The sequence below is a fragment of the Quercus suber genome, unplaced genomic scaffold, assembly GCF_002906115.3.
Source record: "Quercus suber isolate HL8 unplaced genomic scaffold, Cork oak 2.0 scaffold_258, whole genome shotgun sequence".
NCBI lineage: Eukaryota > Viridiplantae > Streptophyta > Magnoliopsida > Fagales > Fagaceae > Quercus > Quercus suber.
Genome location: NW_027069714.1, coordinates 767,041 through 786,389, shown reverse-complemented (window position 1 = coordinate 786,389; position 19,349 = coordinate 767,041). Strand labels below are relative to the sequence as shown.

At 42.8% G+C, this 19,349-nt stretch overlaps 3 protein-coding genes across 5 annotated transcripts in view; 2 read left to right on the top strand and 1 right to left on the bottom strand.

The window, feature by feature from the left end:
- Nucleotides 1-2,657: 2,657 nt before the first annotated feature.
- Nucleotides 2,658-4,238, bottom strand: LOC136070776 (uncharacterized). Its single transcript, XM_065781199.1, has 3 exons — nucleotides 3,701-4,238; nucleotides 3,318-3,565; nucleotides 2,658-2,876 (listed from the first exon to the last, which is right to left on the bottom strand). Exons 1-3 carry the CDS (start codon nucleotides 4,236-4,238, stop codon nucleotides 2,658-2,660), a joined length of 1,005 nt encoding a protein of 334 aa, XP_065637271.1.
- Nucleotides 4,239-7,324: 3,086 nt separating this feature from the next.
- Nucleotides 7,325-19,349, top strand: part of LOC112000313 (probable aminotransferase TAT2) — a 32,494-nt gene continuing 20,469 nt past the window's right edge. Inside the window, exon 1 of one of the 3 annotated variants that reach the window (XM_024032414.2) lies at nucleotides 7,325-7,484. The gene's annotated coding sequence lies outside the window, so the exon portion shown is untranslated. The remainder of the gene's footprint in view (nucleotides 7,485-19,349) is intronic. The other 2 variants (XM_024032413.2, XM_024032412.2) reach the window with 2 other exon arrangements.
- On the top strand, nucleotides 13,910-18,256 carry LOC136070775 (uncharacterized). Its single transcript, XM_065781198.1, has one exon. The coding sequence runs from the start codon at nucleotides 13,910-13,912 to the stop codon at nucleotides 18,254-18,256; it is 4,347 nt and encodes a 1,448-aa protein (XP_065637270.1).

The following is a 19,349-nucleotide window of genomic DNA, read 5'->3' as shown; positions in this document are numbered from 1 at the left end:
CTCCAACAGCTCACTATTACCGGTCGGACTAAATGAGCTAGTTTTTAGTGTTAGGAATCTAGTCTCCAGAGGTATGATAGCTTCAACCCCATAGGTCATCGAAAAGGGGGTCTCTTCAGTAGACTTACTAGGCGTAGTTCTGTATGTCCAAAGTACGTGTGGCGGCTCTTCTACCCATTTGCCTTTTGCATTATCTAGTCTATTCTTTAGTCTATTTACTATGACTTTGTTAACAGTTTCTGTTTGCCCATTCCCTTGGAGATAAGCAGGGGTGGAGTATCTATTCGTGATCCCCAACTCAACACAGTAATTCCTGAATGCTTTACTATCAAATTGAAGGTCATTGTCCAAGATGAGGGTATGGGGAATTCCAAATCGAGTGACAATATTTTTCTAGATAAACTTCTTTGCATCGACATCCTTGATGTTGGCTAGAGGCTCAGCTTCAACCTATTTGGTGAAATAGTCTGTGCTGACCAGAAAGTACTTCTTATTTCCTGCGGCCTTAGGGAATGGACCTACTATATCTAAACCCCATTGAGCAAATGGCCATGGGTTAGATAGTGGATTAAGGATTCCACCTGGTTGATGTATATTTGGTGAAAATTGCTAACATTGATTGCATTTTTTAACATATTCATGGGCTTCTTTCTGCATGTTCGACCACCAGTAACCTTGAGTAATGGCCTTGTAAGCCAAAGATCTACCTCTAGTATGACTTCCACAGATTCCTTCATGCAATTCTTCTAAAAGTGATTCGGCTGCTTCAGGATGCATGTATAATAAGTATGGTCCTGAGTAAGAGCGTTTGTACAATTTATGGTCCTAGGATAACCAGAATTTAGTTGCCTTCCTCCGAACCTTGTCGACTTCTAGCTTCTCTTCAGGCAAAATATCATCTTTCAAGAATTTAACTATAGGATCCATCCAATTGAACTCGGCTTTAATTTGATGAACTTGAACAATCTCACTCCTTGTTCCCGTAGGCTTATACAGGTCTTCGACGACGATAACTCCAGGCAAATCTTGCGCCGAGAATGTGGCGAGCGTGACCAAAGAATCAGTATGTGCATTTCCACTTCTGGGGATATGCAGTAAGTTAAAAGATTCAAACTCCGACTGCAAGCATTTAACTCGGCTTAAGTACTCCTGCATTCGTTCATCTTTCACCTCAAATTCTCCTTGTATTTGTACGACGACTAGCCTTGAGTTCGAGAACACTTTCACTAACTTTCCTCCCATCCTTTGAACTATAGTCATTCCCATCAGTAGAGCTTCATACTCAACCTCATTATTTGTGGTCATGAAGCTTAATCTTAGCGATTTTTCAATAATGATTCTTTCTGGAGATATTAACACTATTCCCACTCTAGATCCTTTCTAGTTTGCTGCACTATCTACATATACTTTCCAGGATGAAGGGCCTTTCTAGGAGATTACACCAACCGATTTTCCATCCATGTCTTGTGTTGGTATCAATTCTTCTAACGAGGGCTCAGTAAACTCAGCTACTAAATCTGTGAGGACTTGCCCCTTTACGGAGGTGCGTGGTATATACTTGATATTAAAAGCCCTTAGAATAGTGCCCTATTTGGCTATTCCTCCTATGTAGTTAGCACTTCTGAGTATAGTTTTGAGTGGAAGTTGGGTAAGAACAACCACTGTGTGCGCTTGGAAATAATGAGGCAATTTCTGAGTGCCGAGCATTATTGCAAGGATTGCTTTCTCTAATGGCAAATATCGAATATCTGCCTCATGCAATGATTTACTCACGTAGTAAACTGGCTTTTATACACCTTGGTCCACACGTATCAACACCAAACTCACAGCATAAGGGGCCACGGTAATGTAGGCAAATAAGACCTCATCTGGCTTAGGACTGGACATGATTGGCGGTCGAATTAAATAGTCTTTAAGTTGTTAGAAAGCCAAAGTACACTCTTCCGTCCACTCGAATCCTTTCCATTTGTTGATCAATGAAAAGAAAGGTTTACACCTATCTGCTGATCGAGCAATGAATTGGTTCAGAGTAACGGTCATTCTCGTCAATTTCTGAACTTCTTTAGGATTCCGAGGAGTTTGTAAATTGTTGATGGCCTTTATCTGATCGAGGTTAACTTCAATTCCCCTGTGAGTCATCATGTACCTCAAGAATTTGCTTGACCCCACACCAAATGAGCATTTGGAAGCGTTTAAACATAGCTTGTACCTCTTTAGAACTTCAAAAATGTTTTCAATATCCTTTACATGTTCAAAGATGATCTTGCTTTTCACCACCATGTCATTTATGTAAATCTCGATAATTTTACCCAGCTGTGGCTCAAACATCCTCGTTATCATTCTTTGGTAGGTGGATCTTGCGTTTTTCAAACCAAATGGCATCACTTTGTAGTGGTAGTTCCCAATAGGGGTGACAAAAACAGTCTTTTCCTGATCCTTTAAGGCTAATGTTATTTGATGGTAACCTTGGAAAGCGTCTAGGAAACTCATCCGAGGATGGCTGACAGTAGCATCTACTAGCTGATCAATTTTTGGCATAGGGAATGGATCTTTAGGACAAGTCTTATTCAAATTAGTGAAGTTCACATATACTCGTTATTTCCCATTCTTCTTCTTCACCAGCACCGTATTTGTTAGCCACTCAGGATAAAAACTTTTTAAATATCCCCAGCTTGTTTGAGCTTTGTCACTTCTTCTCTTACTACATCAGCATGCTCCTTGGATGGGCGCCGATGAGGCTGCTTCTTAGGAGTAATCAATGGATTAACCTTCAAATGGCGACATATGAATTCTAGATCCACCCCTAGGGCTTCGTAGGCATTCCAGGTGAATATATCAAGGTTTCTTTTAAGGAACTCTGTTAGCTCTTCTTTCTCCTGCAGAGTTAGCTAAGATCCAACTTGAAAGAACTTTTCTAAATTGTTTCCGATAGTAACTTTAACTAAATTTTCACACCTAGCACCTTTGGCTGTATCTTCGATGGGCGATGCCCGAGGATTTAACTGCTATAAACTCCTTTCGACCTTGGTCGAGGACTTAGTTTCGGGCTTATGCTGGATGGCAGTCACTAAGCACTGTCTGGCCATGGATTAATCTCCCCGGATTTCACTAACCTGTCCCTCAGATGGATATTTAACCTTCTGATGAAGAGTAGAGGAAACAGCCCCTAGTGTATGGAGCTAGGGTCTGGCTATAATTGCAGTATAGGGTGAATATACATCCACAACGATGAAATCCACCTTTACTACTTTTGCACTAGTTTGCACAGACAATCGTATTTGTCCCTTCGGGGTAACAACTCTTCCTTCAAAACTCACTAGGGGAGAATTGTATGGTTCCAAATCATCGGGTTTTAAGTTCAGTCCCCTGTAGAGATTAGGGTACATTATCTCTACCGCGCTTCCCTGGTCCACCATAATCCTCTTCACGTTATACCTTCCAATTTTGAGGGTGATCACTAAAGCGTCATTATGGGGTTGGATGGTCCCAACCTTGTCTTCATCCGAGAATTCTAACACTAGTTTGATATCCGATTTAACTCTCTTTGGACCATGACTAAAGTCTCCTGCGGGTAACCGAACCACCGACATAACCTTGGATTGCGAGGATCCTGTTCTCCATGGTGCTGCGAAGATGACATTGATAGTTCCCAAAGGAGGCTTTGAAGAATCATCTCTTCGGGGCTCCGAGTTTGGCTAACCTCCTCGACTGCTGGAATGATGCAAAAGTTGTTTTAATCGACCCTTGCAGACAAGCTGGTCTAAATGATCCCACAGGCTCCTGCAATCCTCTGTAGTATGCTCGTGGTCTTGATGGTACTGGCAATAGAGGTTATGATTATGCCTCTTAAGGTTTCCCACCATCTTGTTTAGCCACTTGAAGAATGGTTCATTCTTGATCTTTTCGAACACTTGATGTACTGGCTTTTTGAATACAACGTTGACAACTTGAAGATTTGTTGATCCTGACTGCCCAGAAAAATCCCTACGCTGCTTGTTATTACCGTATCTATTCGACCTGAAATCTCTCATCTCTTGGGGGATGACCTTATTTTTTTCTTTTCCCTGCTGCTGATCTTCCTCAACTCTTTTATACTTGTCAATATGGTCCATGAGTTGACGCACGTTAGTAACTGGCTTACCAATTAGGGACTTCCTTAAACCATGTTCAGTAGGGAGGCCGAGCTTGAACGTATTAAGGGCCACTCCATCACAGTCATCTTCCATCTCATTGAACATTTTTCAGTACCTATCTGAGTATGTTTTCAAGGTCTCACCTTCTTGCATGCTTAAAGATAACAAAGAAGCTAAGGGCTTAGCCACTCTTCAGCAGGTGACAAAACGAGAACCAAATGCTTGAGTGAGTTCTCTGAAGGAGTTAATGGAATCTGCTTTCTGGCTGTGAAACCATCTCACCGCAACTGGCCCAAGACTGGAGGGGAAGACTTTGCACATCAAAGCTTCATCTTTAGAATGGACTGCCATCCTCTGGTTGAAGTGGCTCACATGTTCTACAGGGTTTGTCTTCCCATTGTAGATAGTGAATGTCGGCTGATGAAAACGGCGAGGAAATTTTGCTTGTTCGATCCTACGCGTGAAAGGCGATTTGGAGATTTGATTCAAAGTTTTGCTCATAGCATCATTCCCTATACCCCCATGTGATGGACTTGGTGGTTGGCGCTTGTGATAGTGCTCTTCTTCGTAAGAGAAAGATTCACTAACCAATGTTCTAGTCCTACGTCTGTAAGAGACATCCTGCTCATCATCAGAGTCATCTTCGGAGTAAGAAGATGTTCGCCTTCTCTTTGCATGGCGCAACTCTCTTTTCAGCTTGTCAATCTCTAGTTGCATGTTCTTGTTTTTCTCTGCATGAGACATGTGACTTCCACCATATGATTGGCTTCGATCAGTATGCGTAGTGTGTACACTACCTTCACGATCATGTCTCTGCTCCAAGTTAAGAAAAGGATCAACGTGCTGGGATGCTCTAGATTCTGCTAGCTGTTGCCCTGGTTCCGCCATCATCAATCATTGCTTCCATTCTTGCTCTAGCTCTTCCCACAGACGATGCCAATTGTAGGGTCAATTTTTGTGGCCCAAGCCCAAAAGATCTAGAGTTTGAGCCCAGTGAACCCAAGACAATGAATTTGTAAAAAGTGAGTGAAAGAGCTGGGCTAAATAGGAATTAAACAACGGCTAGCACGGGATTCAAAGATAAATAAACATAAAAGCACTTATAAAGCCTGACTGAATAAATGTCCGAAGAGATAGTTCATAAATTATAATCTTATTTTTGAACTCTAACAATCTTTGTACTACAGTTTTTTTTTTCTCTCTCTCTCTCTCTTCCTCCCCTTCCTTTTTATGGGGGATCTTTCACATTATATATTGCCTTTTATATCATCTTGATCGTACACTTGTTAGTCATCTGAGCATCTACTTGAGTATATATCCTATCAGACCTCTTTTTTAGTTCTCTGTGAGTGGTGGTGGTTGAGAGTGCACTGTTCAGAGGTCTTCTCTACATTAATGTGGCCAGAAAAGTTTCTGCAGTATATTTAATGTGGTGGTAGCAGTTTTTCCTCCAGATATTTATCTGTTCTTATCATCTCCATATATGCTTGAAGTTTACCATTATTATTGGAACTGTCAGGAAGGCCACTTGAACCATCCAGGTACTTGCTTGATCGAGAATCACTGTATCCGAGAAGATCATACTCTTCGGACCACTGACGCTCTCTTCGGACTATACTCTTTGCTCATTTTCAGGTATATTTTGCCCACCTGGGTCCTTTCTCAATCACTTTCTCCTTAATCATTTTCTCCTCTTCGGATATGCCCTAGTCTTCGATTAGGGCCTTAGGCCCATTACATAACTCTGGGCTTTTACCCCCACAATATATATATATATATATCTCAAGAATAATGACCTATTCTTGTATGTGTGTTTAGGATGTGTGTGATTATTTGTCTTGACTTTTGACTAATATATTAGTACTACAATTTGACCCCTCAAAACAAAAATTCCTAACTTCACCCCTATACAAAATTTTGATTTAGAAGAGTTATATGACGAGGTTACTGTGATACTAGGTCTTAGTAAAGATGAAAAACTTAAAGCTTGTGCTTTATAGAGAATGAAAAATAATTTCCAATTTTGAAAATACTTCTAGCTTTTTTTGGAGGAAAAAAAATACTTCTAGCTGAGCGTGAGAAAAGCAAGGTGTTAGATGCCTATTTCAAAAGGGGCGTAGAATGGGTTTAATTTGATGTTTTTCTTAGCATACTTGAATTCTAGTTTTTATTTTTATGTTTTTATTTTTAATTTCTCAGGAAGACGTGAAATAAATTTGATACTTATCTTTTATTCAAGATGTCGTCTTCTTACTACAATCCTTTAATTATTTAGCTTTTTTGCTCCAACCTTAAGCAATGACGAGCTTCGATAAAATGAACTTGTATTAATAATAAAAAAAAAAGAAAAAAAAGAAAAGAATGTACTTAGTTACTTACTACTGGAATATTTTAATTGGTTTTTACAACATGGAAATTGATTCAACCAACATACTGTATTGGTTTAAAATGTCTGATTAAACTTCAAATTTTACAATTCCTATTTTATTAAATTTTCTACAAAAATTAAAACCACACAAGAAAATTTTTAAATGATGGGATTTTAATGATCTAGATGCAAATCCTATTATTTGTAAAATCTTGTATATTTAACGATCTATCTAATCCAAACAGAGAGTAAGAGTTTTAGGGTCATACTGGATATGCATTTCAAATGATTAAACCTTGTCTCTAATTTCGAAAAGGTTATGGAAAATTCTCATGAGAAAAATCAACGGAAAAAAAAAAAAAAAAAGAACGAAAATTTCACTCTTTGGTAGAGTGTGCATGTACAATTTTCTAAATATAAAAAACATTAATTAGACTAGAAAGGAAACAAAAGATTAGCGTACCAGGACAGATCCACGTTGATAATGGAAACTGGAGAGGATGTGATTGCACGCAAGTGAAAAAATTTAATGTGTTGGACTTCTAAAATAACTATGTCAATTTTTGATGCTATCCTATTCCTTTTCCTATTCGTTGGAGCCATAATCCAAATCCAAACCATAAAGCCTTGACAGTTGACACTTACTCAAACTCCCTGAGCTCGAGTGCACCTGATTCCTTCTGTTGTAATAAATTTAGGTTGGATAGACGTCCAAAAATAGTCCTCTTCTTCATGCTTTAGGATGAATCATCAAAATCAAATATAATATTCATACTTATCTAAAAGATTGGAACTAAGACTTTTCTATTGGATAGATAGGCCAATCCTGAACTGTTTCTGTTTAAAAACTCTGCTCCTGCCATTCTCTTGGAGAAGAGTTGCGCTTGCGCTGCGTTGCTAAGCATTGAGGAACATTAATCTGGTCAGGTTGGGGAGCTTCATTCGCAAAGTTTGTTCTTACTTCTTACACATTGATTTTACAGGTAAGTTCTGAATATATTTTCGTCTCTTTTATTTTACTCTGAGCTATATGTGTAAAACCGTAGTCTAAAACAGTAAACTAAGAAGTGGGTGCATTATTGAAAATAAAATTAGTACAATAATACTATGCATAAGTTAAAGTGATCATGCTTCCCTATTATCGTGTGAATCCTTATATTGTGCTAAGATAAGATTGGAATGCGCTAGCTTCAGCGGTAAGGGAGAGTGCCTGGACAAACTATAAACCTAGAACTCTCTGCTTTGACTCCTAACAAAGTCATTTCGCTCGCAATTAATTATGTGATGCTTGCTTATTGAGTTGCAAATTATAACTATTTTTAGCGCATTGGTTCAAAATTTTGGTTATATTATTGTAAACTTACATACATGTGGCCAGTGGCCTTTGAGTTATAGGTTTGTCTTGTCATTTTTTTTAGGGTGTTGCTAACATTGGTTAATTTGGTTTATTTGAGAAGGCCTTATTCTCAAACTGCAATCATGCAGTGTTACGCCGTAGCCTAGCTGCTGCTGCTGCTTCCTCACTCCACAACCTCTCTATGCCATCTTTCCAAACCATCTTAGCTTCCCAAACATATATATATCATCCCACCTTCTCTGTCACTAACTCACAGATGACAAAACCACCCACACCCTATGCCTTATATACAATAACCTCGCTTCCCCTGCCAATTCATCTCATTTAATTACCCACACTCTTGTCTTACACACCACACCACACCACACCACACCACGCCACTCCCCTCACCTACCAAGCCATACATTACATATATTAAGTTCTTCGGGTGGAGTCCTTCCCCACTCGCAAGGGATGTGGGCCCTATTCATGGATCCCACACAAAGGCCCACCCCCCGTGAGTGGGGGAAGGATTTTCCCCTGAGGATGTAATAATTTCTCCGCCAAATGCTTAACCCCCACCCACCCACCCACCCACACAAACACATATATATATATATAACACACACATATATATATATATATATATGAAGTATTAGATCAAAGTTAAAACCAAAATAAACTAGGCTTTAGTGTGCAATCACGCTTTGCTAAGGAGTTTATTGAATATTATTGCATTGGGAAGTAATAAAAGCAAATAAACAAATACATTTTTAACTAATCCATGTGCCACTACACCTAAAAAACTAATCAATTTTAATAATAATAATAATAATAATAAAAACTCAACCTTAACCGCTGTCTTGAGCCACTTGTTATTGAAATCCAATAAAGTATATGCGACGCATTGAACAGCCTATCCTCATAGTGTCCGACAACATATAGAAGCAGAGCGCTTTTACAAATCCATAGACTAGCAGGAAAATTAATTGCTGATAGAATAATATAAAAACAAAAAACAAAGGAAAACCGCAAAAAACCCCGTATGATTTCTCCAAAAAAAATGGAATCCCCTAAAGTTTTGATTATAACAAATTAACTCCTTTTTGCAAGGACCTTGATTAGTTTATGGCAACCATTTGGCACCCAAAGAATGCAAAAGAATGTGCTAAACTAACTTGATTGGAAATGCTTGTGGAAATCAAGGCTAAATGAGAGTCTAAAAACTCTCATTTGCAAGATTGAATGGAAATGCTCTTGTTAGTGGTTAGTCCTTGGTCTCACTCCTCCTCCAGAATGAATTTTAACGTTGCCATGAGATCAAATCACATTCAATCGCAACTTTGACTCGAGATTATTATGGGGTTATAATTTGTGTTTGGTTTGAAACACGTAATAAACTAATAATCCATCTAGTGAAGGTATGTAGGACCATGGAAAAGAGTCAAAAGACACATACCTTACTCTAAGGAATGTCTGCTTCAAAGCTTTACCAGACCCTTAGGTTAGAAAATTTGGGTTTTTCTTCTTGATGGAACCCGACACAACCAGAACTTAAAAATTTGTGAAAAAATTTCCAAAGTGAAAGTGACACCCTGTTGATAGAGTATTGAAAAGAAATTAAAAAAAAAAAAAAAAAATTGATAGAAAGAAAGAGAGTGAGGGATGCTTTGCCTCATAGTCTTGGGCCTGAAAATCATGGGTTTCCACTTCCCCCTGGTTTGGCAGGTTCCATAACGAAAGAAAAGGGTTGTGGATTTTTTTGAAGTACTAGAAAGGGGGGCCATTCCTCATTTTCTTATTTAGATTATTATTTGGAGGGTGAAGAGTGTTTAATTGCACTTCTTTCTAATGGGATTGAGGTTCGTCTGTAGAGCTAAAATTGTATCTTTTATAGTCTATGTTTGATTAGTTGGCTGGCTTAACTAGTCATTCATTTCTTACCTTAACAGGATTTTCTAGATTTTATGTAAATTTTAGTTAACGTTTTGTTGCATCCCTGGAACGCTACTCGTGTATGTGGGGATAGATCACTTTTTTTTTTTGATGTGAAAATGCAAGATAATATTAATAGAAATCATAAACAATCCGGTACATCAAAGGCAATAGCAGTTTCTAAGAAACTGGGGGTTTCCTCAACCCATGCCACAAAATCACCAACAAATTGAGCATGTTGAGCTAAAATATGGGCAGACTGTTGCCTTCCCTCCTAATATGTGAAAAATCAAAATAACAGAAAGACTGAAGGTGGAACAGAATGCCATTAAGAACATTTAGCAACAGCAGGAGGGGCTTTGGAGGTTCCATGTAGGCAGTTGCAGAGAATTCCCCTCGAAAATAATATCCTGAATACCAACATCTCTTGCAAAAATCACAGCTGCTTCCATAGCCTTGGCTTCAACCTCAAGAGGACCCAAAGTAGCATAAATATGTTGGCTTAAAGTTGCCACAACTTGACCCTTATCATCCCGAATAAGAACACCCATTCCAGCACTAGAAAGATTTTTAAAAACAGCGCCATCCACATTAGCTTTATAGACACTTGGCTTGGGAGGTAACCAACTAGTTTGGGAGCGATAAGCAGAAGGTATTGGAGGGTCTTGAACAGCTTGAAACTCAGAGATAAACCTGGACGCTTCGAGGATCAAATTTTCCTTTTTCTTCGGCTCCTCACCATGTCTAATTCTGTTTCTATTCCTCCATATATTCCATGCAATTGCCATGAAATGAGCAAGAGAAATAGCCAATGATCCCACATCACAACTTAGCTTCCAAACCACATCAGCAAAAGTGCAATGACAATCCACCCAGTAGATTACAAGACTCCCACACAGACCTGGAAAAGTCATTATATAGCAGCACATGACTTGTTGTCTCACTACTCTGGCCACACTGGTCACAAGCATCAGAACTGAGCACATGCCGACAAAAAAGGTTGGATTTTGTCGGAAGGATATTTTGACAAGCACGCCAAACAAAGTTTTTGATTTTATTAGGCACCTCAGCTAACCAGATAGTTTTCCAAAGCTAGCTTTGGCCAGCATTACCAGAAGTTCCTTCTTGCTCTGCTTCTTTCATGTCCATAGCAATCCAATAGGCACTTTTAACTGTGAACGTACCATTAGGCATCGCAGCCCAAACCAATTTATCCGGAGGCATACAAGTACTCAAAGGGATACTTAAGATATTTTCAGCTTCAAAATTTAAGAACAATTCCCTTACAAGATCAACCCTCCATAACCCGTGGTCAGAGTCAATCAGAATATCAACTGTTGCATCTTCAGGTTATAGAATTCTAGGTGACACAATCCTATATGTAGATGGGAATGGAATCCACTTATCCTTCCAAATACAAACCTTCTTACTGTTTCCAATTTGCCAGCGCATCCCTTGCCGAATAATAGGCTGGGCTACAAGAATGCTGCGCTAGACATAGGATGGGTTTCTACCCTTTTGAGCATACACAAAAGAAGTATCAAGAAAATACTTACTTTTAAAAACACGATAGAAGAGAGAGTTTGATTCATGTTGCAACCTCCATAATGAGGTTTTTTTGTCTATTCACTTGCTGACCTGTTGCCCTTTCATAAACCATAAGCAGTCTTTGTACTTCATCACAATCAGCAGTGGTAGTATTACAGAACAATAAACTGTCATCAACAAAGATGAGATGGGTGATGTTAGGGCTTCATTTGCAAACTTGAAGACCCCGAAGAGTTCCCATCTTAGCTGCTTTGTGGATTAAAGATAAAAGACTTTCTGCACGTAACAAAAACAAATATGGAGAGAGATGATCCCCTTGACGCAAACCCCTAGTTGGGGTAATATGCCCTCGAGGGAGACCATTAATGTGAATAGAGTATGTGACAAAAGTTACACAGCTCATAACCATAGAAATCCACCTAGAATGAAAACCCATTTTTGTCATGATTTTTTCTAAACAACTCCATTCAACCCTATCAAAAGTTTTACTCATGTCTAGTTTTAAGGCCATGGACCCAGTTTTTCTAGTTTTTCTTTGGCTGATGTTGTTCATAACTTCAAAAGCAACAAACACATTATCTGTAATAAGTCTCTCAGATAGAAAAACACTTTGATTTTTAGTAATGAGTGAAGGGATAAAATTCTTAAGCCTATTAGCAAGAACCTCGGAAGCCAGTTTATAAACCACATTAGATAAACTAATTGGCCTATATTTTGAAACCTTAGTTGGGCTTTTAACTTTAGGAATAAGGACAATATGTGTTTCATGGAAATTATGAGGTGCTGTACTATTAATTAAAAAATTCAGAACACATGTATCAACACTATCCCCAACTACTTGCCAAAAATGCTGATAAAAGAGAGGAGACATACTATTGGGTCCTGAAGATTTTAGAGGATACATCTGGTCAAGAGCTTTTTTAACCTCTACAGCACTGAAATCTCTGATGAGCATACTATTCATTTGTGGAGTCGCTCCTAGTTTAATGGCCTCAAGAAATTCTTGGGAAATATCTAGTTGGGACGTAGTAAAGAGGTTCTGATAGTAAGTGATATGGAAGAATTATGACGGGCGCCATGAGCTTAACCCGTCAGCTTGTGCTCTGGCTGACGAGTCAAGTTGTGACGTAAACTGAACAATAAAATGCATGCTGACTAAAACCAAGACAAAACCGACGGGCTGAACGAAGTGTGAAACTGACGCTAAGCTGAAGGGAAGTGCAGGCTGACGGCTTAGAAGCTGACGACTCCACGCAGACCATGACTTGGTCACCACGCATAGGTTTTAGGGAGATTGCTTGTGTTCCACGCCCAGAATCAGAGTCCTATAAGGAAAGGATTCCGCAATCTACGCGCATAAGGATTCCTATAAGGAAAAGACTTCTACTCCAAGAAAGAAAGGTCCACCCTTTACTACTATAAAAGCCCCAATACCCTCATAAGTCGAGGTACGCATAATTAACCCCTCTCTAGCACTCTAGAGTTGAAAGAAGTTCTAACTTGACCTTCGGAGGGTATTTGGCCGGCACCACACCGGTGCTCTCTGTGAGGTCTTTTTCTTTTTCATTGTGCAGGTGTTGTTTTTGAGCGTACACGCGTCGTGCAACTCACTGGTGAGATTTTCGGCATCATCAGTTGGCGCCGTCTGTGGGAAACGCTTTTAAGTGACTAAGCCACACTCGTTTCCTGGACTAAAAGGGTTGCATGGTACTCACTCGCTCAATGGCAACTACTAATGACGTACAAGGAGAGGAACCGCCCACGACTGCCCTTGAGAGGCAAGTTCAGACTCTCGGTGCCGCCGTGGAGCGTCTCACCAAACGGAACCTCGACTTGGAAGAACAACTGCGCCAGAAGGACACAGCACCAAATGGCCAGCCAGAAGATCAGGAAGGGACTAGCGCTCCAAACAGGAATCAGGAGAGACCCGAGGGCAGCCACGCCCCAAGCAGGCCGGAAAGGCAGCATGTGAGCATGCCATCCCTCGTGGATGCGACTCCACCACATATTGCCGCCGAGATGCAAGCAATGAGGGAACAGATGGAGGTCATGATGAACGCCCTCAAGGGGAGAGTCTCTAGCGATCTTGACGATCTCGTCAACCGTACCGATTCACCCTTCACTATGGCCGTGAACTCTTTTCCCCTGCCCCACAAGTTTCGCATGCCGAATATAGAAAGCTATGACGGGGTGAAGGATCCTTTGGATCACCTGGAGACTTTCAAAACCCTGATGCATCTTCAGGGAGTGGCAGATGAGATTATGTGCAGGGCCTTCCCCACAACACTCAAAGGCCCCGCAAGGATATGGTTCAGTCGACTGACGCCCAACTCTATCAGCACCTTTAAGGAGCTAAGCGCCCAATTCACTACACACTTCATTGGCGGACACAGGTACAAGAAGTCCACGGCATGCTTAATGAGTATCAAGCAAAGGGAGGACGAGACGTTACGATCCTACATAACGCGCTTTAATAAGGAAGCACTATCGGTTGACGAAGCCGACGACAAAATACTTGTAGCAGCCTTCACCAATGGGCTGCGGAAGGGCAAGTTTTTGTTCTCTTTATACAAGAACGACCCAAAGACCATGTCGGAAGTGCTCTACAGGGCTACTAAGTATATGAATGCTGAGGACGCGTTGCAGGCCAGAGAAGAGAAGCCAAGAAAAAGGGAAAGGCAGGAGGATGCGCGACCAGACCAAGGAAGAAAGAGGCCCAGAACAGGAGACCGAAGAGACGAAAAGCGTTCCAAGCCTCCGGGGGGAAGATTCACAAGCTTCACCCCGCTTACCGCCCCAATAGATCAAGTCCTAATGCAGATTAAGGACGAGGGGGCGCTGACCTTCCCTGGAAAACTAAAGGGGGATCCTAACAGGCGCTCCAAAGACAAGTACTGCCGCTTTCATCGAGACCACGGCCATGACACCGCCGATTGTTACGATCTGAAACAGCAAATCGAGGCCCTTATAAGGCAAGGGAAATTGCAGAAGTTCGTAAGCAAGGAAAGAGCGGATCCAGCACTCCCAGAACACCCTCCCCGACGGGACAATGACCGTCCAAGACCTCCCATTGGTGACATACGGATGATTGTAGGAGGGATCGCTGCCAGACCTTCAAAAAAGGCTCGAAAGACATACCTCCGGATGATCCAAAACGTCCAGTTGACGGGTCCAGAGCAAAATGTAGCCCGTAGGGAAAGCCCCGTTATCGGTTTCTCGGAAGAAGACGCGCGACGCCTTCACCACCCGCACGACGACGCGCTTGTTATCAGCCTACGGGTAGGGGACTACAACTTGCATCGGGTGTTGGTCGACAATGGCAGCTCGGCAGACATCTTGTACTACCCAGCGTATCAGCAGATGAAAATTAGCAAGGAACAACTAGTCCCGACGAACGCCCCACTTGTCGGCTTTGGGGGTGCAAAGGTGTTTCCGTTAGGCGCAGTCACATTGGCCGTGACAGCAGGCGACTACCCCCAGCAGATCACAAGAGATGTAACATTCCTCGTAGTTGACCATTCGTCCGCCTATAACGCTATCCTCGGGCGACCCACCCTCAATGCATGGAGAGCGGCAACTTCAACATATCACTTGATGATTAAGTTCCCAACAGAACACGGGGTCGGAGAGCTACGTGGAAATCAGATCGCCGCCCGCGAATGCTACGTGGCCATGATGGAAATGGATGACCCCCTCCATACCATGAACATAGAGGAGCACCGGAGTGCAACGGAGCCAGCCGAAAGGCTTGAGAAGATACCTTTGAATGACTCCGTACCTGACCAGACAACAAGGATTGGGACCCTCGCAAGTCCCGCCACTCGGCGAACGCTTACAGCATTTCTCAAGGAGAATCGGGACGTATTCGCCTGGAGTCACGAGGATATGCCCGGAATAGATCCTTCCGTCATGGCACATAGGTTGAATGTATCACCATCCTTTCCGCCCATCCGGCAGAAAAAGCGGGTCTTCGCCCCAGAACGAGATCGAGCAATAGCCGAAGAAGTCCGCAAGCTGCAAGAGGCAAATTTTATTAGAGAAGTCTACTACCCCGATTGGCTAGCAAACGTAGTAATGGTCAAGAAAGCCTCCGGGAAATGGAGAATGTGTGTAGACTTCACCGATCTAAACAAAGCATGCCCAAAGGACAGCTACCCCCTCCCGAGAGTCGACACTCTAGTAGATTCCACGGCTCAACATCAGCTATTAAGCTTCATGGACGCTTTCTCCGGCTACAACCAAATTAAAATGCACGATGAAGATCAAGAAAAAACGTCCTTTGTAACTAGCCAAGGCCTGTTCTGCTACAAGGTAATGCCGTTTGGTTTAAAAAACGCAGGAGCAACTTACCAAAGGCTTATGAACAAGATGTTCGCACAGCAGATAGGGAGGAATGTCCAGGTATATGTCGACGACATGTTGGTCAAAAGTCGGAGGGAAGAAGATCATTTAGAAGACCTCAGGGAAACATTCGACACCCTTCGCTCCTACAATATGAAGCTTAATCCGGAAAAATGTGCCTTTGGGGTAACGGCAGGAAAATTCTTAGGATTCATGGTATCCCAGAGAGGCATCGAGGCCAACCCGGACAAGATCCAGGCTATAATGGAGATGGCACCACCTAAAAATGTAAAAGAGGTGCAAAGCCTCAACGGCAAGATAGCGGCGCTGAACAGGTTCGTCTCCAGAGCAACAGACAAGTGCTTACCATTCTTCCGCACGTTAAAAAGGTCTTTCGAGTGGACCGACGAATGCCAGCGAGCGTTTGAAGAATTAAAAGCTTACCTTTCTTCCCCACCATTGTTGAGTCCCTCACAACCAGGAGAAGAACTATTCCTATATCTTGCTGTCTCTTCGGCCGCAGTCAGCGCCGCCTTGATCAGAGAAGAAGGGAAAATACAAAAGCCCGTATACTACATTAGCCGGGCGTTGCACGGGGCTGAAGAAAGATATCCACCCATGGAGAAGCTTGCTTTCGCGCTAGTTACAGCGGCGCGAAAACTGAAGCCGTACTTTCAAGCTCACACAATTATTGTCTTAACCAACAGGCCGTTACGACGAGCAATGGGTAGCCCGGACGCTGCCGGACGCCTGACACTATGGGCAGTAGAACTGAGCGAGTTCGACATCCAATATCGCCCGCGCACTGCTATCAAGGGACAGGCTGTGGCAGATTTCATAGCCGAATTCACAAACTGCGAAGATAAGGGGGCAGAGGAATCCCCGCAGTGGAGCATGCATGTGGACGGATCCTCCAACAGACAGGCCGGCGGAGCTGGCATCGTACTACAGTCACCCGAAGGAGACATGGTAGAGTGCATGGTCCGCCTCGCATTCCCCACTACCAACAACGAGGCAGAGTATGAAGCTCTGATAGCTGGGCTCGACCTTGCAAAAGCAGCAGGAGCCGAGAAAGTAATCATTTACTGTGACTCCCAAGTCATAGTTAACCAGATAAGCGGGGAATACGAATGCAAAGGCGAAAGAATGAAGAAGTATCTAGAGCAAGCAAGGAGGAGAATGAGCGAGCTGGAAGTTAGAATTACGCAGATCCCCCGGAATGAAAACGAGCAAGCCGACCGCTTGGCCAAAGCCGCCTCCGCCGAACACATGGTCGCCATTAGTAGTACACTCTCCTTCACGCAGCTCTCTCCACTCATCAGTACGGTCGACATACAGGAGCTCGATCCCCAGCACGATTGGACCACGCCGTTAACCTCCTTCCTAAAAAACGGCATACTACCGAGTGATAAGGGGGCAGCAAGGAAACTGAAGGTTCAAGCGGCAAGGTTCGTCCTGATCAGAGACGTCTTATACAAAAGGGGTTTCTCTCGCCCCTACCTACGATGCTTAGGTCCCGAAGAAGCAGATTACGTCATGAGAGAAGTACACGAAGGAATTTGTGGAAACCACTCAGGTTCAAGGTCGCTAGTACACAAGTTAGTGCGAGCTGGGTACTTTTGGCCGACAATGCAAAAGGATGCCGAAGCTTATGTGAAGGCTTGCGACAAATGCCAAAGGTTTAGCAACATCATCAGGCAGCCACCCGAAGAATTAACCCCAATGACGGCACCGTGGCCGTTCGCTCAATGGGGGTTGGACATCATGGGACCATTCCCCACGGCAATACGACAACTGAAGTTCCTAGTTGTCGGTATTGACTACTTCACCAAGTGGGTAGAAGCTGAAGCATTGGCCACCATCACAGAAAAAAACGTACGGAGCTTCGTCTGGCGATGCATCATATGCAGGTTTGGCATTCCAAGAATCTTAGTCTCGGACAACGGGAAGCAATTCGACAACGACTCCTTCAGGGACTTCTGCTCGCAGTTAGGGATACGGAACCACTACTCCTCTCCCGCCCACCCCCAAGCCAACGGGCAGGTCGAAGTTACAAACCGGTCCTTGCTAAAAATTCTCAAGACCCGGCTTGAGGGGGCAAAGGGCATATGGGCGGAAGAGTTGCCGAGCATACTATGGGCCTACAGGACAACAGCAAGGACACCAACAGGAGAGACACCATTCCGACTAACGTACGGAAACGAAGCAGTCATCCCAGCTGAAGTCGGCCTTACAAGCTACAGGGTGCACAACCACGACGAAAAAAGGAATGATGAGGCCATACGTCTGCAACTTGACCTGGTGGACGAAGTTAGGATGGCAGCAGAGCAAAGGCTTGCACGGTACCAGGACCGCATGGCCAAACATTACAACTCCCGGGTCAAACACAGAGACTTCCAGGTAGGGGACCTCGTTCTAAGAAAGGTGATGGGCGCAGCAAGGGACCCCACTCAAGGGAAGCTCGGCCCTAATTGGGAAGGACCTTACCGAGTCACGGCACGGCAGAGGAAGGGAACCTACCATCTAGAGACACTGGACGGACGGAAGCTACCACATCCATGGAATGCTGAACACCTACGGAAATACTACCAGTAGGGGCGACGTTCACATAAAGCAAAAATTGCTTTTTGGAATGACGCCAAGACCTACGGACTACCTTCTCAAATATTTGCTACAATAAGCCCAAAGGGCAGTTTTTCTTTTCCTACTTAAGTATTTGCTACAATAAGCCCAAAATGGGTAGATTTTGTTTTCGAATTACTTTTTATATAGATGCATGGCAATAAGAGGAATTTACTTAGAACTACTGATGTTTCTACTTACAAATAAGAGGATATTAAAGATTGACAAATTGACCATCCACAAAGTGGACGAGATCCAAAAGCTGACGGTCTAAAAAAATGACCAAGTTAGTCATTCCAGCTCTCAAGCTGACGGCCAAATCGATCACCTCAGCTCTCAAGCTGACGGTTTAAAAGATAGGCCAAACCCCCATCTCAGCTCTCAAGCTGACGGTCTAAAAAAGTGACCAAGTTAGTCATTCCAGCTCTCAAGCTGACGGCCAAATCGATCACCTCAGCTCTCAAGCTGACGGTTTAAAAGATAGGCCAAACCCCATCTCAGCTCTCAAGCTGACGGTCTAAAAAAGGTGACCAGGTTAGTCATTTCAGCTCTCAAAATGACTGACCAGTCCCCAACCATCTCAGCTCTCAAGCTGACGATTTAAAAGAGACTAACCAAGTCAGTCATTTCAGCTCTCAAGCTGACAGTCTAAAAAACTAAAAATTGTCAAGGCCACAATCATTTTAAACTAACGGTCTAAAGATGGCCAAAGTCCAAAAATGGACGAGGCCAACTGACGGTCCAAAATGGGCGAGCAAAACAGGAGACGGTCTAAAGATGGCCGAGTCCAAAAAGGGCCAAATCAAAAAGTTGACGGTCCAAAAATGGACGAGCAAAACAGCCGACGGTCTAAAGATGACCAAGTTCGACAAAGCTAAAAAGCTGACGGTCCAAAAATGGGCGAGAGATTGACGGTCTAAATGACCAAAAATAAATTAAAACTAAGCCGACGGTATAAAAATGACCGGATCCGCGGTAGGGACAAGGCAACCAAGATTAACGGACTAGAGACTGACGGAATACACAGGCCAATAAATAAGGCTGACGGTCTAAAGAAGGTCGAAAC

Excerpts from the sequence above, each read along its gene's own strand:
- LOC136070776 (XM_065781199.1), bottom strand. The coding sequence starts at position 4,238 with ATGTTCAATGAGATGGAAGATGACTGTGATGGAGTGGCCCTTAATACG. Across the intron at positions 3,566-3,700 it reads TCATTCCAGCAGTCGAGGAG|GAGACTTTAGTCATGGTCCA; the intron begins GTTAGCCAAACT and ends GGTTACCCGCAG. Across the intron at positions 2,877-3,317 it reads AACCATACAATTCTCCCCTA|GAGAAAGAAGAGCTAACAGA; the intron begins GTGAGTTTTGAA and ends CTAACTCTGCAG.
- LOC136070775 (XM_065781198.1), top strand. The coding sequence starts at position 13,910 with ATGTCGGAAGTGCTCTACAGGGCTACTAAGTATATGAATGCTGAGGAC.